Source organism: Megalops cyprinoides, chromosome 19 (genome assembly GCF_013368585.1).
Source record: "Megalops cyprinoides isolate fMegCyp1 chromosome 19, fMegCyp1.pri, whole genome shotgun sequence".
Lineage (NCBI taxonomy): Eukaryota > Metazoa > Chordata > Actinopteri > Elopiformes > Megalopidae > Megalops > Megalops cyprinoides.
In genome coordinates, this window is record NC_050601.1 from 17352494 (window position 1) to 17378561 (window position 26068).

The following is a 26068-nucleotide window of genomic DNA, read 5'->3' on the forward strand; positions in this document are numbered from 1 at the left end:
GATTTGCTTCCATTGAGAATCGGGCTCAGCCTTTGAAGCCATGGAGAGGGCTTAGTGTCTGGCTGCCTACCCACAAGGCTCTCTGTCATTGCTTAGTGATAGAGGCAAATCCGTTTGCCAGTGGATGGGAGGATGGGGTATGGAACCCCCCTCGCTGCCGCCCCTCTGGAGCAACAGCTATCCAAAAAGACTAACGGCTTCCGCTTCCTTTTCCAGGTGATTGACGTGATCCTCGAATATTTATTTCTGAAATGAAAGAAAAAAAAAACACTTCTCTGCCAGGGCAGAAAATTACAAGTGGGGTTGAGCAGAGAATGAGTCATCGCCATGTTCTATTTGTGGAAAGCCAATTTTCTGTGTGTGTGTGTGTGTGTGTGTGTGTGTGTGTGTGTATGCGTGTGTGTGTATGTGTGCGTGTGTGCGTGGGTGCGTGCGTGTGTGTGTGTGTGTGTGCGCACCCATACGTGTGCATCTGTGTGTGTTTGCATATATGTGTGATTGTGTGTGTGCATGTGTGTCTGTGTGTACGTGTGTGTGTGTGTGTGTGTGTGTGCGTGTGTGTGCGTGTGTGTGTGTGTGTGTGCGTGTGTGTGTGTGTGTGTGTGTGTGTGTGTGTGTGTGTGTGTGTGTGTGTGTGTGTGTGCGTGTGTGTGCGTGTGTGTGCGTGCGTGTGTGTGTCAGCTGATGATGTGTGCCCCATGCTACCACTAATACACATTTGTACTTCAGTGTTTGTATACACAATATGTCCCCTTGTTCTAGTTTTCCTCATGCATTCTGCACATCTTCTGAATGTGTAAGATTTCCATGCTGTGAAGGAACAACATGTACAATAACATGTCTGTGTCTGTATCCCAATGATCACAAACTGTTGCTGCAAGGATTTACATAATTCCGCTTCCTCTGTGGGTATAATTTCATTAACAGGCTGCGCTCGATACTGATCCTGAATCAGTGTGGCGATGCTCGGGGCGCGCTGGAGAATGACGCGTTTGTTTGTCAGTGTGGGTCAGGGCGTAATTCTCAGGAGGGGAAGTGGAGATGCGCCACTTCGCTGTCTGAGTCAGAGTAATCTGTCACCTTTTGAAAAAGCACCAACACTGAAGATTCATTCCAGGTACCTTTTTCTTGCTCTTTCTGAAGCATTAAAAAGGCTTCTCGTTTGTGGCTTACAGTCTTTAGTCCTTACGGACTTGTCCTTCCCTTTGTCTTCCCTCCCTCTCACCCTCCACAGCTGCCCTCATCTGGAGCTGGGGTTATTATTTTTAGAGCTTAGTGTTTTTCTGTGGGCCCCCAGCAAGCAGCAAACCAAGAGAGCATCTCCATGGCTGAAGGGAAGCAAACCCACGGAGGCTCCCCTGGTGTTACTGAGGCAGCTCCCTGAGGACAGCCTCGCGCGCTCCAGCGGCGTTCTGGCGGTCCCGGTTGGACCGCCGTTCAGGTGTCCTCGCTCGCGCGACGGCCCCGCCTCTCTCTCGGTGACTCACCCCGTCCGCTCGAAATGCGTCACCATGGAGACAGCGGCTGGAGAGTTGGTTCGGCCCCCGGGCAAGATAAGGTTTATTCCTGTCATAGGAGGAGGGCTGTGTCCGACGGTGGAGTCCAGCATGCTGGCGCAGACACATCACAGAGACCTGGGTCTGGGAGAAAAATGTGCACTACTGTTTTAGTGGCCTGGCATTAGGTTTCACTACACCCGGCGGTTTTGAATTTCCTCCCCAGTAGGGCCACTAATATTCCTTCTCTTAGAAAGGGCAAATGGCCGATTCTCTTTGTATTTCATGTAACTCGATGCGTTTGTTCACTTTCCATTCTTCTCTGTATGTTTTTTACACTTTCTCCCGTCAGCGAACATAAGAATTCGTTTGCATAAAATAACAAAGCAGTTGGTTTAAACCTCCACCCGGGACACTTCCTGTCATTAATGCGCAATTAAGCAGGTAAAACGAAACGACAATTTTAGCCGCAGCTTTCTGCATAATATTGAATAGTGGTTAATGAACTATTTATGAACTTCTAATCACCCTATCCTGGGCGCCAAGTTTGGAAGGGGGCTTTAGTAGGAGATGGCATCTCTGAACAGTGTGATAATTGCATCGGCTCTCAGCGAGTCGAGGAGGGGTGACACGCACCCAGCATAGACACACGCTGTGCGCAGACCATGCCAGATAAAGCTAATTAATTCCCGCTTCCTGCATAGTGTAGATAACTGTCAATCAATACGTACAGCCTCCCCCTTATTTTATTGGTGAAAACAATTGAACAGTGCTTTCTTTCGAGCTCATGTTGCGGCAGGTCCTGTCTATTAAATGGCACTGCTAAGCGAATTGCGTGATGGAGTTTTTTTTTTTTTTTTTTAATTGCCCGAACACTCTGTCTTTTTGCCAGTGGAAGTTCCACGGTTCTGATGTGATCCTGTGATCCTGTGATCCTGTGATCCTGCAATCCTGCGTGAGGATTCCTTGATTTCTGCTGCACAGTCGTACCGGCGCCAGATGGGGGTTGGCGGGCGCAAACCAGATCTGTCTGCCGTGTCTACCAGTCAAGCCGTATTGACCCGGCAGCTGGGTGATGTGTTTATCGGGTTGTGAGAGACGCTGCCGTAAGAGGGAGGCGGGTCCGGTTGACTGGCCCCTGGAGGCAGGAAGCTGATTCAGTCTCCCGTGCTCGGTCCGTGTTCCCCCTGGTGTCACCTGTCAGCAGGTCCCCCTGTCCTCTGCAGATGTCCAGGCATGCAAAGTTGTAGTCTTTGTGGAAGGCAAGAAGGAGCTGGGTGTCTCACACACAATGGCCCAGTTGTCTTTTTTCCATCTCAGCATTTGTTAGTGCTTTGAAGTGACAAATCACACCTTTGGGTCCTCTCTTTTGTGAATAAGAAACAACAGGAGCCAGCGGCAGCTGTGTGGGGTACTGAACATTGAGCCGAACCTTTCTTCAGTAAATATCCCAGCTGCATACATGGTTTAAGATCGAACTATGTACACTGCAATGGACAAGGGCTCTAACAAAGCAAACAGATGGTGGTGGTGTGATTTGGAACAGAAAGCCAAGGAGTACAGGAGTAAACCGTTTGGGCTAAGTGCTGCTTTTTGATTGGGCTGGGCTGTGTTGGGTTAGCGTGAAGAGGGGAGTCATTGTACAAAAAAAAAAAAAGAAAACCTCATCCCTTTTCCCCACTTTTTTTTGTCGTCTGGCAAGCATAAGTCCTTGACATTAACTAGATGAGTTCATGCCGTAAAAAACAAGCCTGCTCTCCAAGGGCTAAATATACACTCGGTCCACGTCAGACAGAAAGAAAAGTACATCCATCTATAAATAAGTGGGGCTGTTGTGGAGTAACGCTGGGGGGGAGGAGGAGGAGGCAAGGAGGAGGGCTGGCAGAGGCTTGCTCCTCACTGCTGCGGGAGCAGGGCACCTGCATCCCCGCTCCTCCATGGGAAAGGCCACCGAGGGCTCTGCCTTCAGGCCCCAGGGGGCCCGTTTCTCAACCGCGCGTACGAGCAAATTTCATCCCGAACCGCGCCGAGGATCCTTTTTTTTAACGTAGCATGTAATTATTCCAAAAAAAAAAAAAGAAGAAAAAAAAAAGAGTTTGTGAGAGTGCTGCAGTATAAACACGGTTTGCAGGCCGTGTATCAGAATATTTCCTTGTGGCCGGATGGCGGTACTGCAGGGGATGAGCGCGCCCTCTGATCCGTTTGGAAACAGGCATGTTGCAAGAACACCAGAGATCTGCGCTTGCATCAGCAACGTAAAGAGAGGTGGAATTACTGAAGGAAGGTCTGCATTTATAGCTCTGCACTGCACACTGGATCAGGGATTCTTACCTTATCTCTAAAGGGATGTGCTTTAGAGATGCTTGTGCATGTATGAGGGACTCTCTACACGCACAACTGTTTCATTTGCATGACTGGTAAACGTGGTATAGGCGCGTTCTGCGTTTTGCGTAGCCATTCTCTTTTTAGGTGCTGGAAAGCGGAAAAACACGAGAAGCAGAGATGGAAAAAGAACAGATTGACGATTTTTTAAAGTGGGTAGAATTGTTGTTTTAGTCCTCTGTGTTTCATTTTCTTTTTTTTAGTCCGCGTTCAGCGTGTTCTCTTCATATGTCACAGAGTCGCAGGTGAGACCCCACCGGCAGGGCCAGGTGAGACGAGGAATGGGGCGGCGACACATTTAACAGCAGTTTGTTGGCAGTCACAGCCCATTGTACACGTCCGTGTCAAGCAGTTTGTCTCCACAGACGGCCGCACCCTCTGTCTTAGAATGCGCCACACCACCGTCTCCGGTTGCGGAGTACTATGGGAGGTAGGCTCTAATGGCGGGACGAAATCCAAATTTCGCCTTTTCCCCACTGCTGCCACTGTGCTCCAGTCAGTTTGTCTTCAGCCCTGTCTGGGTTTATCTTGGGCTGGGGTAAATGCATCAACCCTGTGATGCATGAAATTTTAGTTGGAAGATGGAAGATGGAAGATGGAAACATTTTATATTTGACCCAGAATTTGTCCGTAGAAAGCCAGCTGACTCCATGAAGAGATGAATCTATACCTGTAAAGAGGCATACACAAATCTTACCTTTAATTTTATATGTAGTGTTTTGCTGAACTCTCTATTAAGAGAACTTGGAGCTTGAAATAAGCACCCTGAATAGACTCTTTGGAGAGACAACATTATGCATTCAAAATGTGTTCTTTGGAGTAAAAGCGGCTGAGCTGAACACAAAGAAAGTATTTTAAGTTCCTCGACCCTCTCTGTTTAGAAGTTTGTGTTATACTTTTAACTGGCCAGCTAGATACCTGTAGCCATTTAATGCAATTAGCCAGTTATCTTGAGTCAGTTAGCAAGTTAGCAAGTAGATTAACAGTAGGCCGCACTGTCTGTGTCTCAGATATTAATAGGCACTTGTTTAATGTCTTTTATTTTATATTCTTTGCTAGAATGGCATATAGTAACAACTGAATGTATCACTTCCATTTTGCTAAGTTAAATAAATGCGTTTTAGATAGAAGATAGAAGGCTTGAAAACAGCCAAAGTCACAGCCCTAGAAACATCACACAGGGAGATTCCCACAGAATAGCCTGTTCTGCAGGGAGCACCCCCCCCCCCCCCCATCTCATACGTGGAGAGAGCGGAGTCCTCTCGATATGATGCAAAGCTCAACAGCGGTTTCCTCTCGTTTCATCCCACTAATTGATCCCTTTGAGCTTCGCTCTCCTCCCTCAGTTCCTTGGCCCACCATGCTGGCTGGAATGAGCGCAGCTCGAGCAAAATCGCTCCGCTTACCTGAGTGCAGCGTTCAGAAATAGCCCGCCGGCTTCTTCCGGGAGCCAAGGGCCGAAGTGGCAGAGGACCACGTTGGATTACAGCCGTTCCTTATTGTTTCGGAAGGGCGTGTGACCAGTCAGGATTTAACAAAGCCCTTTTGTGGTTCCTGTCAAGTCCTGCTTGCGTGACCTTGGAGCATGTCTAAAACTGGGCTGGAGCTATGGAGAGGGGCCGGTCTGAGAAGCCTTGGGAGGGGGACTCTTTTTTTTTTTTTTTGTTTGTTTGTGATTGTCTTAGCATAGGAGTGCATTCTGTATGTTGTGCACTCCTATTGTTATTGTATAGCGTCTTTATCCAGCATTATAACACAAAGGGAATTGTGGTATAAGAGACCACAAGGAATGAGCGTTTGTGTTAAAAAGGCCTTTGGTATATCTCTGTTCACCTGACTGTGTCCTTGCCCTTTCTGTAAAGGGACTGTAGCGGTAGCCCGAACGGCCACTTCTCGGCCTGACCGGTGTCACCGTGCGATTGCGTTAGCGCGGCGCGGCGCGCTGACAGGTGCGCTTGTGTAACGGAGGCACGCGTGGAGTGCGTGGCTGTGTGGCGGTGCGTGGAGCGTTGGGCGCGCGGCGGTCCGCCAAACCCCGCGCGTGTGTCTGCATGGATATGTGTGTCAGCAAGCACTGCCTGGCTCCGGCTCCCGCGCAAGTAGCCTACCACCCCCCCCTCCCCGCCTAACCCCCCCCTTACTGTGTGAGCGGCGCGTCTGATTGGCCCGCGCTGTTTGCATGAACGAGCCTCCCCTCCCCTGCGCCCAGGCTCTATTTATAGCCAGGCCCCTCCCCTCCCCTGCCGCTCCACTTCTATTTCCAGCCTCCCCGGCTCGCCGAGCAGCCCAGTCTGTTTGTAAACTCCGGCTCTCTCTTGCGCCTCTGCGCTCCCTCAAAGACCGGGAGGGGTGGGGGGCCTTACGCGAAAAAAAAAAGCCGCAAAAGTAACAAAGCTACATCTCAGGAAACACCTCGGCAGCTCGGTCGCTACCAGCGAGCGCTTTTGTCGTGGAGATAGCCGTGCCTTGCGCGCTGAAGCGGCTTCCCCCCCGCGACGGGATCGCGACTGAAGCGGGTTTTGCGTTTGTGAAGGGAGGGAGGAGGCTGGGGAGGTAGGTGCGTGGTGCTGTTGTCGCACAGCCTGCCGGGGAAGGCTGTCCACCCAGCCCTCTGTTTCTCTCGCTCGCTCTCTCTCTCTTTCTTTCTCTCGCCTGCCCTCCTTGCCTCCGCCTCACTTGTGCTTCCCTCATGCAGGGACGGCTGACGGCTCGCCCGCAGCCTGCGATCCCAGAGTAGCGTTTTACCCGTTCGCTCACGTCTCAGCCGCGTCCTCTCGGAAGCAGGCGAGGCTGCGCTTTGTTTTGTTTTGATCTTTTTTTCCTTTAAACCAGCCTGCCTGCGCCTTTTCTGAAGCCGCCCGGGGGGGTGCCGGGCTCGGCGATGACGAGCAGCGCCGGGAAAGCGAGGAGAGGGTGACGGAGCGCGGAGCTCCTGCGTTCGGACCCTGTCGCGCGAGATTCCGACGCGCCCGGCCGGCGCTTCCCACGCTTCCTCCGCTTCCTCGTGGCAGCGGATTCTCAACGAGGAGCTCGGACTGAAAGAGAGGAGCGCGCGTTCGAACCTCTCCGCGGAGCTGCTTTGATCTTCGCATAGTTCTCAGCCTCTCTCGCTTCCTGCTGTCCTCTCTGCCTCCACCACATCCATGATAGTGGTGTTCAAAGGACTTCTGCTCACCTCACAGTTCCTGCCAGTTTCCTCTTTTTGCAGCTCGTGGAACCTCCTAGTTTACTTTCTCAGCCACCCATTTATCAGCAGAGGTAAACAAATGGCGGCCGGCGATCCAGAGTTTTCGCTGAATTTCTGAAGAGTGCGCTCCTGCATTTTTTTTTCATTCAGGCGTGTTTGTGTTGTTCAGTCTGAGGCGGGTTTTACCGGCGGTCCCTTTTTTGTTTTTTTTTCCCTCTCTGATCGGTGGACCCCCGGTTTCTTTTTGCCCGCATCCTGGAACACAATCGGACTGGCATGCTTTTGAGGCCCACCGTGCCGGGCCTGTGCGCGATGTTGCAGACGATTTACGAGACGGAATCCTGCTTCTCCGCGGACGCGGTGTCCAGCCGGGAGCAGCCCCTGGAGCTGCTGTCCAGGACCCGGATACCTGCAGCCCCCAACACCGGTGAGTAGGCGGATGGGGTGGGGGGATGGGGGGGGGCAGAGTTCAGACCATCAGGAAAGGTAGAGACAGGGGAGTGCTTCCCGGGAACAGGTGCTGTTTGTGGCTTGAAGCGAGTCGTGTTTGCACCCTATGCATGTTTGTTGACCAAACAACCAACAAGCTGCAGTACCTCACCGTTGCTGTCTGAGCGCTACATGTTTGCCTCGGTGCAGACTGGAGACGAGAGCTGGGGATTTATCCACATCAGAGTTAGTGACGTAGCTTACGTTTTGCATATCCGCTTCCGCTGCTGGGGTTTTGACTGAAGCGTTTCAGGTGAAGTGCCTTGTCTGAGTCTACAGCAGTGTGCCCACCCCAGCTGGGGAGCAGAACCTGCAGCCTTCAGGTCACAAGCTGGGCTCCTTAAACCACTGTGCCTCCCTCCTGCCACAGTAAGCAGGCATGCGTTGTGGGGTTAACCTGGTAAATTTGTGCTTCCCCTGCTATGTAAACACCTGTCAGGTGAGCTAAGGCTGGTTTGAAATTCAAGGCAGTCTATGATCGGCCACTGTCGGTCTTGTTCAGTCACGCAGCACCACGGTCCTGTGCTGCTTCACTGATCACATTTAGTTGGGGGAAGACTGCTTGTGCATCTCGTTGTGTCTGCTAGCGTCCCTGTGCTGCTGGCACACTCAGGAGCCCTGTTAGGGGCCTTGTGCTTGGATTTTGAAACATGAGCAAGTTACAAAAGGCAGCATCCACGAAAGGGGCCCTTTGTTGCCTGTCAAAGCTTTGAGGGAGGCGACCTCCCAATCGGGACGTATAAATAGTTTATTGAAGATGGCCCATCGGAAAAGGAAGGAATGTGAGCCCTTATAAGCTAGTAAGCCTCGTAAGGGCAGCTTCTCGCAGACCCAAGTCAGCAAAGAACAGTTTCATTCACAGTGAAGGTCTTCTTCCACCTGTACAGACAGAGGCACTACTGGATACTGACAGAGGTCTTCGGTATTCGTCACTTCATCGTCCTGCTGTCCTGTGTTTTCCTTAATGGCTTTAAACGCTCTTCATCTTTTGGAAGAGAATAACCCATCCCGCCTCATGCACTGCAACCATTCAGGAGGTTCCACTGTGAATTGAAGTTGCTGTATGTGACAGGGGTGTTGATAGACCGCCTTGCATGTCAGGGCAGATGTTGTACAGCAGATCGACCGTCTGTTACAGATGACGTCTACAGGTTTGCCGGGTTCTGTGCATTTCTCTTTTGTCGGTCATTATGAGGGACGCCGTAAGCCTCGTAGGGTAACCGGAGATGGCGGATCACCGGCGCTGCCTCACAGCGAAGGCTCAGAGGGGGTATGAGTGTCGGATCACCGCCGTCGGAATCCTTTGATTTACTCAAGGAGGCAGTTCACCGGGGAAAAAACGGACACTGATCCGATGCGACCACTTCGATTAATTGGACCTCGCTTATGTAACAGGAAAAGGGTTGCGACAGATCAGTCGAACCGTTTCGGATTAGTGGGATTACGGATTTGCAAGTGAGTGGATGACCGCCTGCCCTCGCTCTGTTCGTTCCTCATAACCTGGACTTCGGTTGCATTCGCTACTTTGTGGGTAAGCATGAGAAATTAGGTATAACAGTGACAAAAAACATCACATTTCTGCATAATACAAAGCATGTGTTAAGAATTCTGGTCTAAGCCATAAAACTGCAGCTTGGGTTGTCATGTGAAGGCTCATGTGCTAGTTTAGAGGACCTTTTCTCATCCTCAGTCACCCCCCCCCCCCAGTGCAAGAGACAAAACTGAAATGGGGGAAACATGTAAGAGAAATTTCTAAATGCATAAATATGTGCATGCAAAGAAGAGATATCATACACCGCAGCCGTGCTCTCTGCACATCTGCAGTGGGAAGACATCCGTGCCGTACCGAAAGCGGATCTAATCGTCATTATAGCATCGAAAGTGCAAAGTTGCCTTCGTGTTTAACAAGATCATTTTTCCTGCCTCTGCTCCCCCACACCGACCGAAAGGCAGCGCGCAAACAAGCCGAGGGGCCTCTCGGTGAGGATAGCGTATGAATTATTCAGGGATCTCTGTGTTTACCGCACAGTGGAGTGCTGTTTCAGACAGGCGGACGACAGAGAGAGAGAGAGAGAGAGAGAGAGAGAGAGAGAGAGAGACAGAGAGAGAGACAGAGAGACAGAGAGAGAGACAGAGAGACAGAGAGACAGCGAGAGCGACAGAGCGACAGAGAGACAGAGAGACAGAGAGACAGAGCGACAGAGCGACAGAGCGACAGAGAGAGAGAGACAGAGCGACAGAGAGATATTTTTCTGACTCGCAACAGGGTGTCCAACAGAAGGGGAACAGAAGTGGGTGGGGCCGTCGCTGGTTCCTCCCCGCTGCTGTAGCTGACCCCCCACCAAAAGGCTGTGAAAAACAGGCCAGTCCATGTCTGCGAGGCAGAGACTGCCACAAGCGTAGAGGAGATTCAAAGCCTCACCCGAGAAAGCAGTTTGGTGGAAACGAAATGAAACAAATGGCTTTGCGTTTACTAGGCCACGAATGCCTCCACCATACTTCAGTCTAAATATGCTTTGCGCTCAAAGGTAGTGAGAAAAACACCAAGTGTTGTACAATGTCGGCATTTACGGAGTGCGTCTGTCGGAACTTTTATCGGACGGCATCCTCTGTCGGCGGGGGAGCTGCGGAGGTGACGCTCGGAGCCGTCCCATTGGTGTGACATCTTGGTTCGCGTGTCCAAGGTGCGAGACTCCAGACGTGCCAGTTCACCAGCCCGTTTCTCGCGGAACGCCCCCACACCAAACCGCATATTAATCTCGCTCTCTGATTTTCCGGCACGTTGACTCTGAGCCGCTCGGTTCTGCCAGGTTACTGGGGCACAGTGGGAAGGGGACGTGCGCCGGATAGCCTGTGGGCGCTGGCGCGGCTCCAGCCCGCCGCCATCACTCGCGGCGTCCTGGGCGCGTCTACGAAAAACAATCAGATACTCTGCGCTTTGAACGCCCGGCCGCGGACATCGATTTGTCAACACCCCGCCAAATTACCCAAGGTGACGTCAAAGAGAACCGGTCCTGGTCGGGACAAGGTCGTCGGCGGCGCCCTGTGTCCCCGTCACCGGAGAGGCCGCGTGCTTTCACCGACGCCTTTGTCACATGCTGTTTTGTGTGGGCGTCGCTCCCTTTGTTTGAGTCTGCATCTGCCCCTTTCGCTGTTGATGTGGCTTTCTCTCCCATGGTGCCTCAGTGCAGCCAAGAGGTGCCCGCAGAAAATGGTGTCAGCTGATTACACGCGTGGACCTGCAGTGTGGGATGCTGATCCGACCACTGAATGCAGCGAGCTTGTGAAGGGCGTTTGGTTGATGATGTAAGAGCCGAACGTGACCGTGCACGCGGTCCCTCCTGATGGGGGGGCGGTTAAGATCGCTGGACGCACAAATAACCATACAAATCATGGTGTGTGATTGTGTTTGACCTACACACTGATGCTGACTAATTATCTCTCCTGCATACACCAAAATCTGTAGAAAAGGAGTGTTCAACATGAATGCTTAGTACTAGTGGTTTTTTAAGGGGCCTGAAAACAGTAGGGCTCTCCCAGGGTTGCTGGCTGAGCTGTGGCACTGGTGTAGATCTTCCTTTCTCTGCGGTTTTGGGGTTTTTTTTATCAATTGCTTGTATTCATTGTATACTCAATGCTGTGATTCCCTTACTGTTTTTAATATGTGGAAAGCATGCTGTAAAGACAGTGTAATGCTGTTATTATAGGCGTAAGGTAGAGTGACAAGCCAAGACGGGCTGGATGGCCTGTGATGGTGACTGTGATGTTCTCATGCTCTTATGTTATGGATGGCCTTCCGGAGGGGAGCAGCTCCAGCTGCCCGGCCCGCTCCCTGCCCTCTAATTATCTGCACGGTTGAGCGCAGACGCGCATGGGAGCGAGGGCCTGCCCTCTAATCTGGGGCAGCTGCTGCGTGCAAAGGGTGGCACCCCGCTGCACCCTCAGGACGTCCCGCATTGTAGTTATTGTAGTGTACAAATTCAGGCTCCGAGCACGTCCAGCTCCGGGTGCGCGAAGGTGTGTCACTCGCCCCCTGCGCTGTCCGTCCCCGTGAGCTGGACTGGCTGCCGCGCGGCTGAACTGCAGTCGTTGTGGGTGGTGCACTGTGGGTAAGGCGGTAATAATGGCGGTAAAAGGTGAGGCCGTGCGTGAAGCAGGCGGTCGGAGCGCACGCCGGTGGCGAGGGCATAGGCAGCTGGCGGAGGAATCCTGGGAGGGGGGGCCCTTACTCCCAGGAACCGGGACCCCAGGCAGCGAGAACATTCATGGTTTTATTTATCTGCTTTTTTTAAAGGCTGCTAAAACAAGGCGCTCTTATTTTAGCCCCGCAGCCCCCCCCCCCCCACCCCACCACCACCCCCCTTTGGTCGAGCAGCGCTATTTTAGTGTCGGCACAATAACAAGTATGGCGTGCCCCTCCTGTTTACCAGCCTGCCCTGCGTCCCGTCTCAGGAGGGGCGAAGCGGTGTGCTATTCCTAAACCGCGCTCCGCCTCCTGTCCCATGATGGGGGGTCGTGAGTGGGGGACAGAGGGACAGGATATTTTTAGTGTTTTTCAAAACTCTAAACCTCTACCTCTCACCCAGACAGTCCTGCGGGAATGAATGTGTGCCCTTTCCCTTCCACAGTCCCACCTGTCTAGAAATGGCCTTCATTGGGGCATGCAAGTCCCTTTGTACCTGTGTCCCTGAATGTCCCAGCAAGCCTTGCAAAAACCTCACCTTGAGTGGAATTCTCCTTGCCAGATTTTCTTTTAACTGGGAAAAAAACTCATACACAGCCCCCAGCAGAGATGGCAGTGGTTGAATATCAGTGAGAGGATTCAGAAAAACTGAAGGAAGGCCTTTCATATTGGAAGGATAATGACCCTCATTAGAGCAAATTTGCCGCTCTGCGGTTGTGTAACATGAATTGGCGTGAGCCAATATTTGCGTCTTCTCAAAGGTCCTGTGTGCTTTGAATCAGACATCATGGCTATCATTATTTGGGCTGTAGTTCATGTGGACACCACTGGTTGCCTTCAGGTCAGTCTTGCATTCAGTGACCTTGAATCTCAGCTGTAGAACACGCACACATTGTTTTGCGGGTTCATGTCTGTATCGGTTGAAATTGAGTTTTAAGGGAGGCTTATGAAAAGTCAGTGAACAGCCTTAAGCAAAGACTGCATGATCCTTCTGTAAGCCGTCTACTGCAAGACGCGTGAGTGCAGTTTTTTGGGGGGCTCAGAGACCATCTTCAGAAACGATGGAAGATGTGCTTGCTAAATGCCAGCCTGAATGCCCAGTCTGTGCCCTTGTCTCATGCTTATGGAGAGGAGTCAGAGCAGAATGTGCTGGTCTAACCACAGGAAGAGGTGGGCGAACACCATTTGTCACTGAGTATGTAGGGTGGAAGCTGCACAGGTCACATGGTTCCGTGCAGCATCCGTGCCCAGTGATCAGTCAGACTCCTACCAGTGAATGGAACTGGCCGCTACTCCAGAACTGCCCTCTGGCTCTAGATCTTTTCCCATCTCTTTTCAGCAGACTTCAGAGAGAGAGAGAGAGAAAAAAAAAACCAGCTCACGAGATGCGTACGGGATCATGTGGGAAAGGTGACACTCTAAATGTCAACACCTATAAAAAGTGACATGCGCCGGGAGTGGCGGCCTGTATGTTCTGTGAACATACCGCGCTGCTGCTAATAACACCGCGTGTGGAGTCGATGCATTTTTGTTATTATTAGCCCGGTGCAATCGCGGCCAGGCGGGTTATATTCAGAGACCGGGGGTGTTATTTCATAGAAACCGCTCGATCACGTGTCGGGTGAATGGGTTGGGTCTGTGCGCACGGATGAGTGGAGTGTACGGGCATCAGGTGGACACGTGAACAGAATAGCAACTTAACGAGCCCTTGGCTTGTGTGTGTGTGTCTGTGTGTGCGCTTCTCGGGGGCATGTTTGAGCATGTCTGAACGTGTGCGGGAGACGCCCGCCCGGTCACGGCAGACACGTCCCCCGCTAATGGGGAAATCCGCTAATACCGTGCTGTATTGATAATCCAGTCTTATGTGCACAGGGGATTTGTACGTGACACAAAGCAACCACCAATTAAGTGTAAAGACAATGTAAACACGCAACAGACAACTGATTAATGTGTATGTATGCGATATGGTGCTGTAAATGTGTGCGATATGTGACACAAACACGCCGTGCTTGGTTGGCATGGTGCTCTGCAGGCCAAGAACAGAGCTGTGAGCAGGGAGCGCTGCCTGGTGGGAGCTCGTACAGCTACGGTTACCGAATCTGCGAATGGTGTTGGGCCCCTGTTTATGTATGTTTTATTGCTTGAGTGCATATTGGTGCATAGGCAGCAGCAGTATAGCATAGTGGTTAAGGAGCTCATAACCAAAAGGTTGCCAGTTCGATTTGCTGGGGCACTGCTGTTGTACCCCTGGGCAAGGCACTTAACCCACAACTGCCTCTGTAAATATCCAGCTGTATAAATGGATATTATTGTAAAAAAACTGTAACCGACGTAAGTAACTCTGGATAAGAGCGTCTACTAAATGCCAGTAATGTAATGTAATGTAATGTAAAGTGGTGTGTGTGGGGTGGGGGGGTTTAGTGGTGGAAAGGGGAGATGGGGAGCAGGAATCCCTTTCCGAAGGCATCCCAGGAGGAGAAGCAAAGCTCCGGCACATTCATCCAGGCTGACACCACGGGAGCCGGGCCCTGGCGTCCGTCCCCAGGCTCTCGTTAGCCGTGCGCCGTCCTCTGCGGCGGGCCGAATGGAAAGGTGGGGGGGTGAGGGGGGGGTGCAGGCGCGCCCCGGCTGCTGCGCTTTGACTATTGATTAATCGGCCTGTGCTGAAACTGTCACCGGCGGGGACGCCTCGCACGGGGCGGGGGCTGCCCGGTGCTACTCCTTCCCTTAGGACAGGCGGCGGGGTAGGCCTCAGCCTCAGACCTGGCCTTGGCTTCCTTTGTTTAAAGTGCAACCTTTAAGTGGAGCCAGACCGATAAGGGCACGCCTTTATGGCCGCGTGCATGTAGAAGCACGCCCACGCGTGTGCGCCTGACATTTTGACAAATGGAACGTTGCAGAGAATGACGTCGGCTTTAATGCCAGCCTGCAGCTGTGAAACCCGAAAGGCGTTCTCTTTTTCGCCTGCCCGTACCAAAGCTGCCCCCCCCTCCCCCCCGTTCCCCCAGGTAACCTAAATGGTGATCTGTGCACACGTCAGCTGCCCGCCAGCGCCCTGATGTGGTCCTCCTCAGCCCTGTAGTCTCCAGCCCTGGACCCGGGCGAAAGCCCCGAAAAGGTCCAATCGTCAGCTCGAAATCCCACGGCTGTCCGTGCTTCTGTGGCGAGGAAGAGACCACAGGCTTCTATTTTGGCTTGGGAGAATGTCCGACTTCATTAAAGGCTGCCGTTATTTTTGTCTCTGACAAATAAAGTTATGTGAATCCTGAAGGGGCCCTTGGGATGAGGCAGAGGGCTTAGGCAGGGGCTCCTACAGGGGGGCTTCTGTTGTGCTCGATGTCCTCCAAATACCCTTCTGCAGGGTCATCCACTTGACACCCATACAGACAAGTTCCACTAAGCATCTCGCAGTGATATTAGGACCCACAGCGTTGACTGCAAATGAGTATGCTTGAGTGTGGGCTTGTTTTGAAATGGTACTAGACCTGGCATTCGGTGGCGTTGAAAGTGAAGTGCGTGATTCATGAACTCATTGAGTCAAAAATTTTCAGCTTGTTTTTCTGCAGTTTCTTTTTTTATGTCTGAAACTGGCTTTGCTTGTGTGAGGAGAAGAATACACTGTTTTACTGGCTGTACAGTGTAAAATGACAAGATCACCAATGGGATTATTTATTTGATATCACAAATTCATTGCATCTCTCCACGGATTTAAGATTTGTAAGGATTTTAATAATTTCTCCACATTAACATAAGAAATAAAAGATTTATCGGGGCACTTGGTACACGGCAGCTCAAAAATCAGAACCCCAAAACAGCAGAAGCTTTATTAAAGTTTAAAAAAAAAAAAACCGCCAGGCCCAGCGTAGTTTAATCTTCTTTGAGATTAATGTATTCACTTTAGAGATTAAAGGTTTTATTTTTGACATTAATAAATATAATTCCAAATAAGGTGTGTATAACGTTATTTATAGAATACATCTCTGAGCCCGGATTGGGAGTTTTGCCAGCAGCGTTTTTCTGTTTGATCTGGGATATATTCTGGCAACCCCCTTTCCTAAAAAAACGCAGCGAAATGAATTCCGCACCACGCAGAGAAGTTTACCCAGTCTCAGAGAGAAAACAACATTCCCCTCATGCGAGCCCCTGACGTCAATGACGGAACATTTATAGAACACATAAACAGCGGCAGGCACTCAGGCCAGTATTAGTGTTAATATTTTATCGTCAGATTGTTTACGCTGTGCATTTTTTGGAATCTCACCTCCCGCGGACGCAGCAGAACGCAGGTTGATGAATGCCGGCCAGGGGCAGGGCAACTCAACCCCACCCCCGGGCGGTTGGGGAGGAACTGTCACCGTTTTGTCCGTCCAGGGTGGCGTCGGGGAGGGGGTGAGCCGAGTACGGAGCGTTCGAGCGGAGCGGGTCGGGGGCAGCCTGTGTTTACTGCCAGCAGAGGGCCATTGGGGAGCTGAGCGAGGCCCCGTTTGACGACTGGCTGGCACATTCTCAGTCAGTGCTAATGATGAAGCTTCCACTAGGCTTGGCAGGACAGCCCGCGAACGGTGTAATGAAGGCCAGAATTGGGGAGCGAGTGATTGTTCTCAGGGAATTTCTCCACTTTGTTCATCGCAACTGTGCACCAACACCAATATTTTTGCATTTTGTAGAGTTTGCTATCACAAGAATCTGCTGTCCTATGAATGATACACATAGAGAGGGACAATGCTGAGACACATGAGGCCCTAAGAAGTAGCTGCCTCAGAGCAGTCTGGTGTCCCAAGTCTCCCCTCTAAGGACACCCCCCCCCCCCCCCCCCCCTCCAACACACACACACACACACACACAAATATACGGGCTCTTGCACCAAAGGCCTGCTGGTTTTTGTTTTCCCGGCATAAGGATCTACCACTAAACAGGAGGCAGGCTGACGCAGTTGGGTGCGGGTCGTAAATCACGGGGCTGTCCATGGTCTTTCCTCGGCCTCAGGCTGCTGAAAATACCGCCCGGCGCTCAGTACCTGAGCACCTCTGCATCCCGGGCGACGGAAGCGTTCCCCCTCGCACCGCTCTCCCTCGCCCCGCGCGCCGCTAACGAGCAGAGAGCTCGGAGCATGTCGCTGTGTGCTATTTCTGGAAAGCAATATTCATGCTTTTCTTCCACCCCCCCTCCCCTTCTCTTCTCTCTGAAGCGTAGCTGGTGTAGCACTGCTGAAGAAAATAACCATGACGTCAGCCGAGCTTTCTGCAAAACGGACAAAAAAAGAAGGGTAGGAAAAAAAAGAAAACACTGGAACTGGGGAAAATCGAGAACTTCTGTTCAGAGGAGAGACATTGACATTTTCACAATTTTTTTCTGTCTGATTGGTTCTTATCTGTATGAAATGGGAAATTAAGTAATATCTAGGCGTGTGTTGAAAGGGAACTGTGGTTGCCACTGTTGACTGCAGATGTTGGGATTTTGGAATTCTTGGATTTTGGAATTCTTCCCCTGGGTGATGGCGCTCTGCAGGCCTCCTGGTGGCTGGACCCTATGGGTCATGTCATCGTTTGATACGCGCTCGCCTGGAAACATGGCCATTCCTCTGCTCCCGCTGTAGTGGCATAGTGGGGAGCTTTGTCTTCGTTTTGCTGAGCAGCCGTGTCCACTGTCAGAAGGGGATTGATTATTAACAGGTGTCCAACCTGTCCCACACAGTGTGGGGGAGGCACGTCCCACACTGTCCCATCTCCCCTGGAGATCAGTGTTGCCCTTGCCGAACTTGTGAATGGGCACACGTGGCGCTGTGCCTTAAGTGATAAGTCCATTCATGTTTGGGGACGGCACCATCTTCCCAATCCTCTTGTCTTCGTGCAGGTTGGGGAATAAGGCAGGTGGAGATCCCAGGGAGGAAAACCAGGGGAGGGTGCTGCAGGTTTCTGCTGTACCCTTCCCACACCTCAGACCTTTAATGTCCTTTTTTTATGGACTGCTGTATTGTAACCTTGAGCTGAGATGCTGTCCCACTTCCCCCTGCCTCATTTCTCCCTTCAGCTCCTGTCATTTCACCGCTTGTCTCTGTCCTGCACTGTCCATCAGTGCGACAAGGGCCAGGCCTGTGGGGCCTCTGGGAAATGTAGTCTTTGTGATTGGGCTCTGTGAGGCTGTGATCAGAAGTGACAGGGGGGTGTTGTGCCCCACTCCCCACAGCAGTGAGTGGCCGGCTACAACTGGCTGCAGCAGGGCTGGTTTCAGGAGAGCTCCTGGGGTCATATGCACAAGCTTCTTAGCCTGCTCTCTCCCTGTCCACTCCATTCAGTGATTAAACTGAACTCCAGGCTTCTAATTCCCTTGTTTTTAATCACCATCAAGCATTACACCCCCCCCCCCACCACCACCACCACTCCCCCGCTTACCCATAGTCCCTAGATACATGCAGCTGGCTCATCACTTCCTGATGTGTGTTTGCGCCGTTGTGTTGGGGTGGGTGTGTGTTTTTCTGACCGCCCTTGTGTGTGTGTATGTGTGTGAGGGGCGTGTCACTGTATATCTTTCCATCTGCACACAAACAGGCAGTGGCAGGTAAAGGTCTCTCTGACAAGCACAGTTCCCGTTAGTTAACACATTCAGCAATGATATGCTAATATGCTAATAATGAAACATGTCTGACCTTTGAGTCCAGTTTCCGGGAGGTCATGCAAGAGTACATATATGTATGTGTACGTGGGCGCGCACGCATTGTATTAAGCCTAAAATAAGACGCAGAGGTACGGTATTTTCATTTTAGATGGTCTTAACCAGGGCATCCAGGGACGTGCGGATCTTACGTTATGACACACAATCTGTTTATGCTTACTGGGAGGTTTTTCATACAGTCAGTTCAGGTGAACTGCCTTACTATGCAACAGCGTTCTGCGTTACTGTCCTGCGGTCTGCAGCTCTCCGGTTACAAGCTCAGGTCTATCACTGCTACTCCACAGTGATTTCTCTGCTGTTGCAGCTCTGACTGTACTACAGCTTGAATAGCGGGACAGTATTAATCGCCAGCCACTTTACTGCATTTTAAGAATGATCTTGATACTGCAGTCATGTATGGTCAGGGACTGAGTCTGCTCCAGCGTTATCACATGTAGTGCAGGGACTGAGTCTGCTCCAGCGTTATCGCATGTAGTGCAGGGACTGAGTCTGCTCCAGCGTTATCACATGTAGTGCAGGGACTGAGTCTGCTCCAGCGTTATCACATGTAGTGCGGGGACTGAGTCTGCTCCAGCGTTATCACATGCAGTGCAGGGACTGAGTCTGCTCCAGCGTTATCACATGCAGTGCAGGGACTGAGTCTGCTCCAGCGTTATCACATGCAGTGCAGGGACTGAGTCTGCTCCAGCGTTATCACATGCAGTGCAGGGACTGAGTCTGCTCCAGCGTTATCACATGTAGTGCAGGGACTGAGTCTGCTCCAGCGTTATCACATGCAGTGCAGGGACTGAGTCTGCTCCAGCGTTATCACATGCAGTGCGGGGACTGAGTCTGCTCCAGCGTTATCACATGCAGTGCAGGGACTGAGTCTGCTCCAGCTCCGTCGCATGTAGCGTATTCCATGCAGCTTCTGTGCATCCACAGCCAAGGCATGGACAGGGTTACAGTGGAAGCTGCGGAAGGCCCTGTCTGAAGACGTCTGCAGCAGGCAGGGAGATGCACGGCTGAGCGGCGCAGTGTGTGTGTGGCCCTGTGTGGCTCCAGGGCCTGCGTTACTCCTAACCCAGTTTCCCGCACACAGACACACTGACACCGCCCACCGCTGATCCGAGGCTGGGTACGGCAGCGGCGCGGCCGAAGGTTCGGGGAGCGGCTGGGCAGACACGTCTGGGGTGCTTCCATGAGGGTGCGCAGCAGAAATGACAACACTGTGACTGCGTCCACACGCATGGGCGGTCAAGGAGGAAAAAGGGGCTGGCCAATCTCACGGCTGCTGCCGTGCAGAGTGAACACTGGCATCCTAACTCACACACACACACGCTCTTCTGCGTTCCTATACGTCTGCTCTTCATCCGGTCTCTCATTTTTCGCCTTTCTTCACCTTTATTCTGTGGTCAGTTGTCTTCCATCTCGTAATTTCCTGATGTCAATAGCATCCTTTTTTAATGCAAGATAAGTGTACCTGATGTATTCGGTGGAGGTGTGCATACTGACGAGCAAGCACACGCACACAGTCAGGACACACTGGCACGCATAAAGACACTCAGATACACACACACACACACACGCGCGCACACACACACACACGCACATGCCCTGACTTTAATGCCGACAGCTGCCATGGAGTGACGGGGGGAGAGAGAGAGAGAGAGAGAGAGAGAGACAGAGAGAGAGAGAGCTATTTTTAGTCCCACTTTTCCAGCCGATTACAGTAATCTGTGGAGTAAGATATAATCTGATGAGTGAATTTGAGCGTGCCAACCTCTCCCCAGACCTCCTCCATGGTGTCTTCTCTCCTGGTGATCAAGCCGAGGCCTGTCCTAGTTGGGCAGCAGATCCTCTCTCTCTCTCTCTCTCTCTCTCTCTCTCTCTCTCTCTCTCTCTCTCTCTCTCTCTCTCTCTCTCTCTCTCTCTGTCTTTCACTCTTGCTCTCCGTCCTCCCTCCATCTCCCTCTGCCTGGAGCCCCCATGCGAGTAAGGCTTATGTAATGCCTGTATGTATGTTTGATGAGCAGGTACCTCTCTCCTCTCTCAGTCTCTGTGTTTACTGGGTCAGTGTTGGGCGGGGAACGCTGCTTGCTTGAGCTGGTGCATTCGCACACAGGAACGCCGCTGCCGCCAAGGAACGATGTCGCCATGTTACCCATGGCCATCTCCGCTCCGCAGAGCCCGTTTCGGTGGGTTGGGATGTTGCGATTTCTTGCAGCGTGCGTGAATCGGAGGAGCCATGCCCGAAGCAAGCTGCAGTGCCCGACGGAGCTAGTTTTAGCTTTTAGCGATCGTCTCTTATCCCCTTTCCTCTGCGCAGAATGGCGGCTTGAACTTTCCGTGAAAGGGTGATGTCACAGAAGCTGCAGAAGCCCTCCGTCCCCTGCACAGTGAAACCGTGCCTCGTTTAGTTTGGCTTGTCACAATATCCTAATTGGATTTCCTCGCTGCGTTTAGTTCCTGCGGGGCCCGGAAATACCCTTGACCTCGTCTCCAAGAGGCCGCGGCCCAATCCTGGACCACGTCTCCGCTAATCACATACCGAGAGCTTTACTTCAAACACAGAACCGGCTCTCCCTTCCCCCGCTTTATTGAATGGAACTGATTAGTCATTTATAGCTTTTGCCATTTTGCGTGTAAATTAGGAAACATGTATATCGCTATATGTTTTACTTCTGAACATTTTTTTTTTCTAATAAAAAATAATTTTGGCCTCAGGGGCAAAGTGGGCTCCTGTTTGTTCTTCCTTTTCTTCCCTAATTTTTCCCCTCATCCCCATATGTGTAGTGATCCAACACCTCCCCATGTTACCTAAGAGAGTGCTTTTGTTTGATTCATTTGCAGGTTTTTTTCCAGCATAGGCGTTACGCCCACACAGAAATACACAATGATTCCTGCGCTTTATGTATGCATTGTTTTCAAGCTGCATCCAGTGTTTTGCTTTTAGTCAGTCAATATTTAGTGGGAGCTTTCCGAGTGCCACCACAGGTCCAAAGTGTCATGGTGTTCTCGTCACGTAGGGACAGCAAGGAATGGGTCCTTTAAAAGTACACAGGCACCCAGCTCCCTTTTCATTGAGAACGTTGTTTACGGAGTATCCCTTAAAACCGCTTCATCTGCCGCTGCTGAAAAGAATAGCCTAGCAACCCGAGATAATGTTGTTTACATGCCATCGTGTAACAGATCGGAGGCCGGTGAAGGGATATGAATACAAATGGTGGCTTTGTCTTGTTTGAGGTGTCTTGAGGAATCGGTGTTAAGCTAATTTGGCGGCCGAGCTCCATAAACACCGCACTGACCGGTGAGCGAGGGCTTTCTGACGTCAGCGCTTGACACGCGAAATGACCCTCGCAGTCACCTGGGGGGGGGAGGGGTGGTGTTATAGTTAGACGCCGATAAAAGAGAACAATCTCATTAGCAGTAAGCCAAAGGCTTCCGCCGCCTGCAATAAAACGATAGGATTATTACCTTGTCAGTAAACTCTACTCACCACAACAGAAACTTCAGACAGAGAAGGCCTCGGAGCCTCCGGACCTGAGGTGGCGTGTCAGCATGTACGTAGTCTCTCTTGTTTGGGACTTGTTTCAGACTGTGAGCACGAGGTGCTCAAGGAGAGCGCTCAGTGTCTCTTCCATTGTAGTGGGGCTTATTTTTGAGTTCGTTTTTCTTTCCTCCTTTGATGTTTGGTGAGTTAAGGACACACTTTCCAGATAGTGCTGATGCCTGGAGACCGGGAAAAAAAAAAGTCGCGAAACAAAAGTACCGATGCAAGTGTTTATTTTGCTCCCCAACCATCCATTTTGACGAAGGCCCCCTCGTGACATTTCGCTCGGTAAGCACACAGCGGTCGTTAATCATGTGCGGTGGCATTCCCTGCCTCCCTGCCTCCGCCGTGCTCACCTGGAGCGCGTGATCACCCCCCCCCCCATCCTTTTGATGGAGAAGATACGGCGAGGAAACAGAGAGAAGAGGGGTGCAGGGGCTGGGGTGGTCTGTGGTCAGTGTGAATACTCCATTTTCCACTTCCAGGCTCTAAAGTGGAGGCTACACTGATCTGAGTACAGTAGACCTTGGACCATGTCTCCTTCAGTCCAATAGGGGCCTGTGGAGGAATGGAGGAGGGTGACTGTTAAGAAGGTCTGTGCTCCTTTAGCGCATACACACACACACGCATACACAAACACACACACACACACATACACACACACACAGCAAACAGGCGGCCTTTACGTGCTCTCTCTTACCTCATCAAAGCCCCGCAATAGCTGCTGCATCAGACCGAATTCCAGAGAAAAGCCTGTGCTTGGCTGGCCTTTTGCATTCCGCCCTCCCTGGCAGGGGCGCGTTGCCACTGGGTTATGTAAGCGCCTGCCCTCTGTATCCATAGCCCCTCGTCGCTGTTACAGGGGCCCAGTGACTGGCACTCTGGCTCAGTAATGGCTGAGGCCCCAGGGAGCCGATGGATTCACAGGACCTGACCGTGAGTAAACATGCACTTGCGGACATATTGTATAACAGGTACAGATGAGCACTTGCTCACTATTGCACTATTAACAAGCGTTTACATACGCTTATCCATTTTTGTGTAATACGCAAACACACACTTATGTTCTCCTCAGCTATGTACATATACATAGCTTGAGAGTATATATAAACACAAGAATGCATTCATGTCACGCATTGGAAATTGCACACTAGTACGGCCCAATACTGTATATTTAACTGGATTACACGCATAGACATGCATTCACACACTATTGCTTTACATTGACACACAGGCGTACAGACAGACACACACACACACACACACCACACACACACACACACACACACACACACACACACACACACACACACACACACACACACACGTGCTGGTGTGGCATAATGGTGAGGAACAGGGCTTGTCTGCTTAGCAAAATGTAGTGTAATCTAATAAACATCCCTGTTCTCTCACTACTGTTATACTGCACGTATACTGCAGCCATCCTCTCTGTCATCCCTATAGACTAACACACACACCCTCAAACTCCATCACCTACATGCTTGTTTGGTAATGATGACACATGTCTTACACAACTTAGTGGGACAAAGGAAGTGAACACCATTGGAGTAGGTGTCCACAAATATGAAAACCAGTCTGATTCTGAAAATACAATGTGCAATAGAGAGGGATTTTGTGCAGCACACATAAAATTCCACCAGTGTTATCACAGAGCAATTAACATAATTTCAGCATAATTCTAGGCATATGATTTGATTTGAGAAGGCACTTTTTGTGAGATCTGTTGCTCCTAGTCATGCGCAGACAGTGTGGCCCTGCGTATTTTATGATTATTACTTTGTTACACGCCTCTGGGAACTGTTGTTTTAGTCATGCTTTAAATGTCATATTTTTGTCAAAGGAAGTTACTCAGCAAAAAAAAAAAAAACTTTGACCTTTTCCTTTTTTCAATGAGTCTTTGTAAAGTTGTGTGAAGGTCAGCTGGCATTACAAAACAAGCCAGGCCGTCTGTAGTGGCAGGGCTGCTGTTTTTGTTTTGCTCTCCCTCTTCGCTGTGGCTCTCGCAGCTCCATGTGGGCTAACGATCAGCTGCCCGGAGTGGGCAGCCGCTGGTAGGTGTCCACCCTACGCAGCGCTTCACAGAGGGGAAAGGTGCTGAGACGAGGCAGCAGATTTGCATACCTTCATCGATGGGTTGAGTTCAGGTTATGGAGGGCGGAGGTTAGCTGATGCTGAATGTTCATTGACTCTTTCTCTCTCTCCCTCTCCCTCTCTATCTCTCTCCCTCTCCCTCTCTCTCTCTCTCTCTCTCTCTCCCTCCCTCCCTTTCTTTCTCTTTCTCCCCCCCCCTCCCCCGCTCTCTCTCTTTCTCTCCCTCTCTCGCTCTCTCTCCCCTCTCCCCCCTTCCTCTCTCTCTCTCTCTCTCTCTCTCTCTCTCTCTCTCTCTCTCTCCCCCTCTCTCTCTGCAGTGGAGGTGAAGACGTCTCTCCCGGTGGGCATGCAGAGCCCGGGCGGCGGGGGCGAGCAGGGGGGCGGGAGCGGGGGCGGGGGCGGGCCCGTGGACCTGCGGGCCGACCCCCGGCTCATCGACACGGCCCTGCGTGAGCAGCAGCTGCAGCAGGAGCTGCTGCTCCTCAAGCAGCAGCAGGAGCTGCAGAAGCAGCTGCTCTTCGCCGAGTTCCAGAAGCAGCACGAGGTCCTCACGCGCCAGCACGAGGTGCAGCTGCAGGAGCACCTCAAGGTGGGCGCCGTGCTCATGGGGCGGGGAGGGGAGGGGGCGGGGGGGCGGCAGGGACAACCCTGCCGCTTCCGGGGGCCCCTTTAAACAGAGGGTTTCTCCACACGCACCCCAAGCTGGCACGGAGGTGTTGGCGCCAGAGGCGAGAAATGGCTTCCTGCCAAAGCAGAGAGTAGCTGGGGCTCTCTTTTTATTCAGCCACGCAGGTGCAAGTTCTAAATCTGAAGGATTAATGGGAGGGCCGTAGCTAGAGCACCAGATTCTGCATTCCAGGGTAGTGTGTTTGGGTACCATGTAGGGGACTGCTGCTAACTATGAGCAGGAGCCTTCCACCTCAGTGTCCCCTGGGAAATACGCATGTAATGATAGATTGCAAGACGTGTGAGAAATGAGACCACGTGGAAAGCGCGGTAAGCCTCCCTCAACGCGGCCACCTGGTAGGCGGGGTGAGTCTTGTAGGCGGGTGAGCCCGGTGGAGAGGGGCGTACCATTTGAGAGCCCCCCCCCCATGTGATCTGTGCCCCGCAGCAGCAGCAGGAGATCCTGGCGGCCAAGCGGCAGCAGGAGCTGGAGCAGAAGAGGAAGCTGGAACAGCAGAGACACGAGGAGCTGGAGAAGCAGCGGCTGGAGCAGCAGCTCATCATGCTGAGGAACAAGGAGAAAGGCAAAGAGAGTGAGAGCCTCACGCCACACGCTGTCTCATAGAACACACACATCACATAGGATAGGCATAGGCATAGGCATAGGCACTGTCATTTTCAGTATTGTCATATAGCCAAGACCACACCCTTACACTGCAAAAAAAAAAAAGAATAAAATGTTATAAAACGTTAGTTTTTTTCACTAGGATATTTCATTTCAATTTCTGAAAAAGTATGAAAAAATATCAGAAAATACTTTTTAATACTAAGTTAAAATTATTTTTATTTTTCATTTACTTCAAATGAAAAGGGTTTTGATTTTGCTCTGTACCCCTTGACCTTGAATAGTATGAAAGGAGAACATTCTCATAAATTCAGCATCGCTTGAGTGAAATTTGGCTGTTTCTCTCACACACTGTATGCCGGTCTTTCTGTCTGTCTGTCTGTCTGTCTGTGTATCCTGGCAGGTGCGATAGCTAGCACAGAAGTGAAGTTAAAGCTCCAGGAGTTTCTCCGCAGCAAAAAAGAGCCGTCCTCCGGCGGACTGAACCATTCCTTCCCTCAGAAATGCTGGTTTGTGGGGGTTTTTAAGCGGCAGTGAAAGGGTGTGGGGATGATAATGCATTCAGCCACTGTTCTGCTGTGAATTACTGCGAGCTTTACCAGTCTACTGAGTTTCTTTCAGCTTCTCTACAGTAAAACTTCCCGTTCATTGACTCAGGGGCATTGATTTAGACTGGCCATCTGCCATGTTTTAGATCCATTCAAAGAAAGTAAAGGCCCCAGTC

The 26068-nt window shown here is 51.3% G+C and overlaps 1 protein-coding gene across 2 annotated transcripts in view; it reads left to right on the forward strand.

The window, feature by feature from the left end:
* The window catches only part of hdac5 (histone deacetylase 5), a 62136-nt gene that overhangs the window by 13531 nt on the left and 22537 nt on the right, over positions 1–26068 (forward strand). The window contains exons 1-4 of one of the 2 annotated variants that reach the window (XM_036552262.1): positions 6819–7492; positions 24371–24642; positions 25168–25312; positions 25748–25853. In XM_036552262.1, coding sequence (XP_036408155.1) covers positions 7342–7492; positions 24371–24642; positions 25168–25312; positions 25748–25853 — 674 coding nt within the window. In that variant the 5' untranslated portion in view covers positions 6819–7341. Of the gene's footprint in view, positions 1–6818; positions 7493–24370; positions 24643–25167; positions 25313–25747; positions 25854–26068 lie in introns of those variants that run through there. The other variant, XM_036552263.1, reaches the window with a different exon arrangement.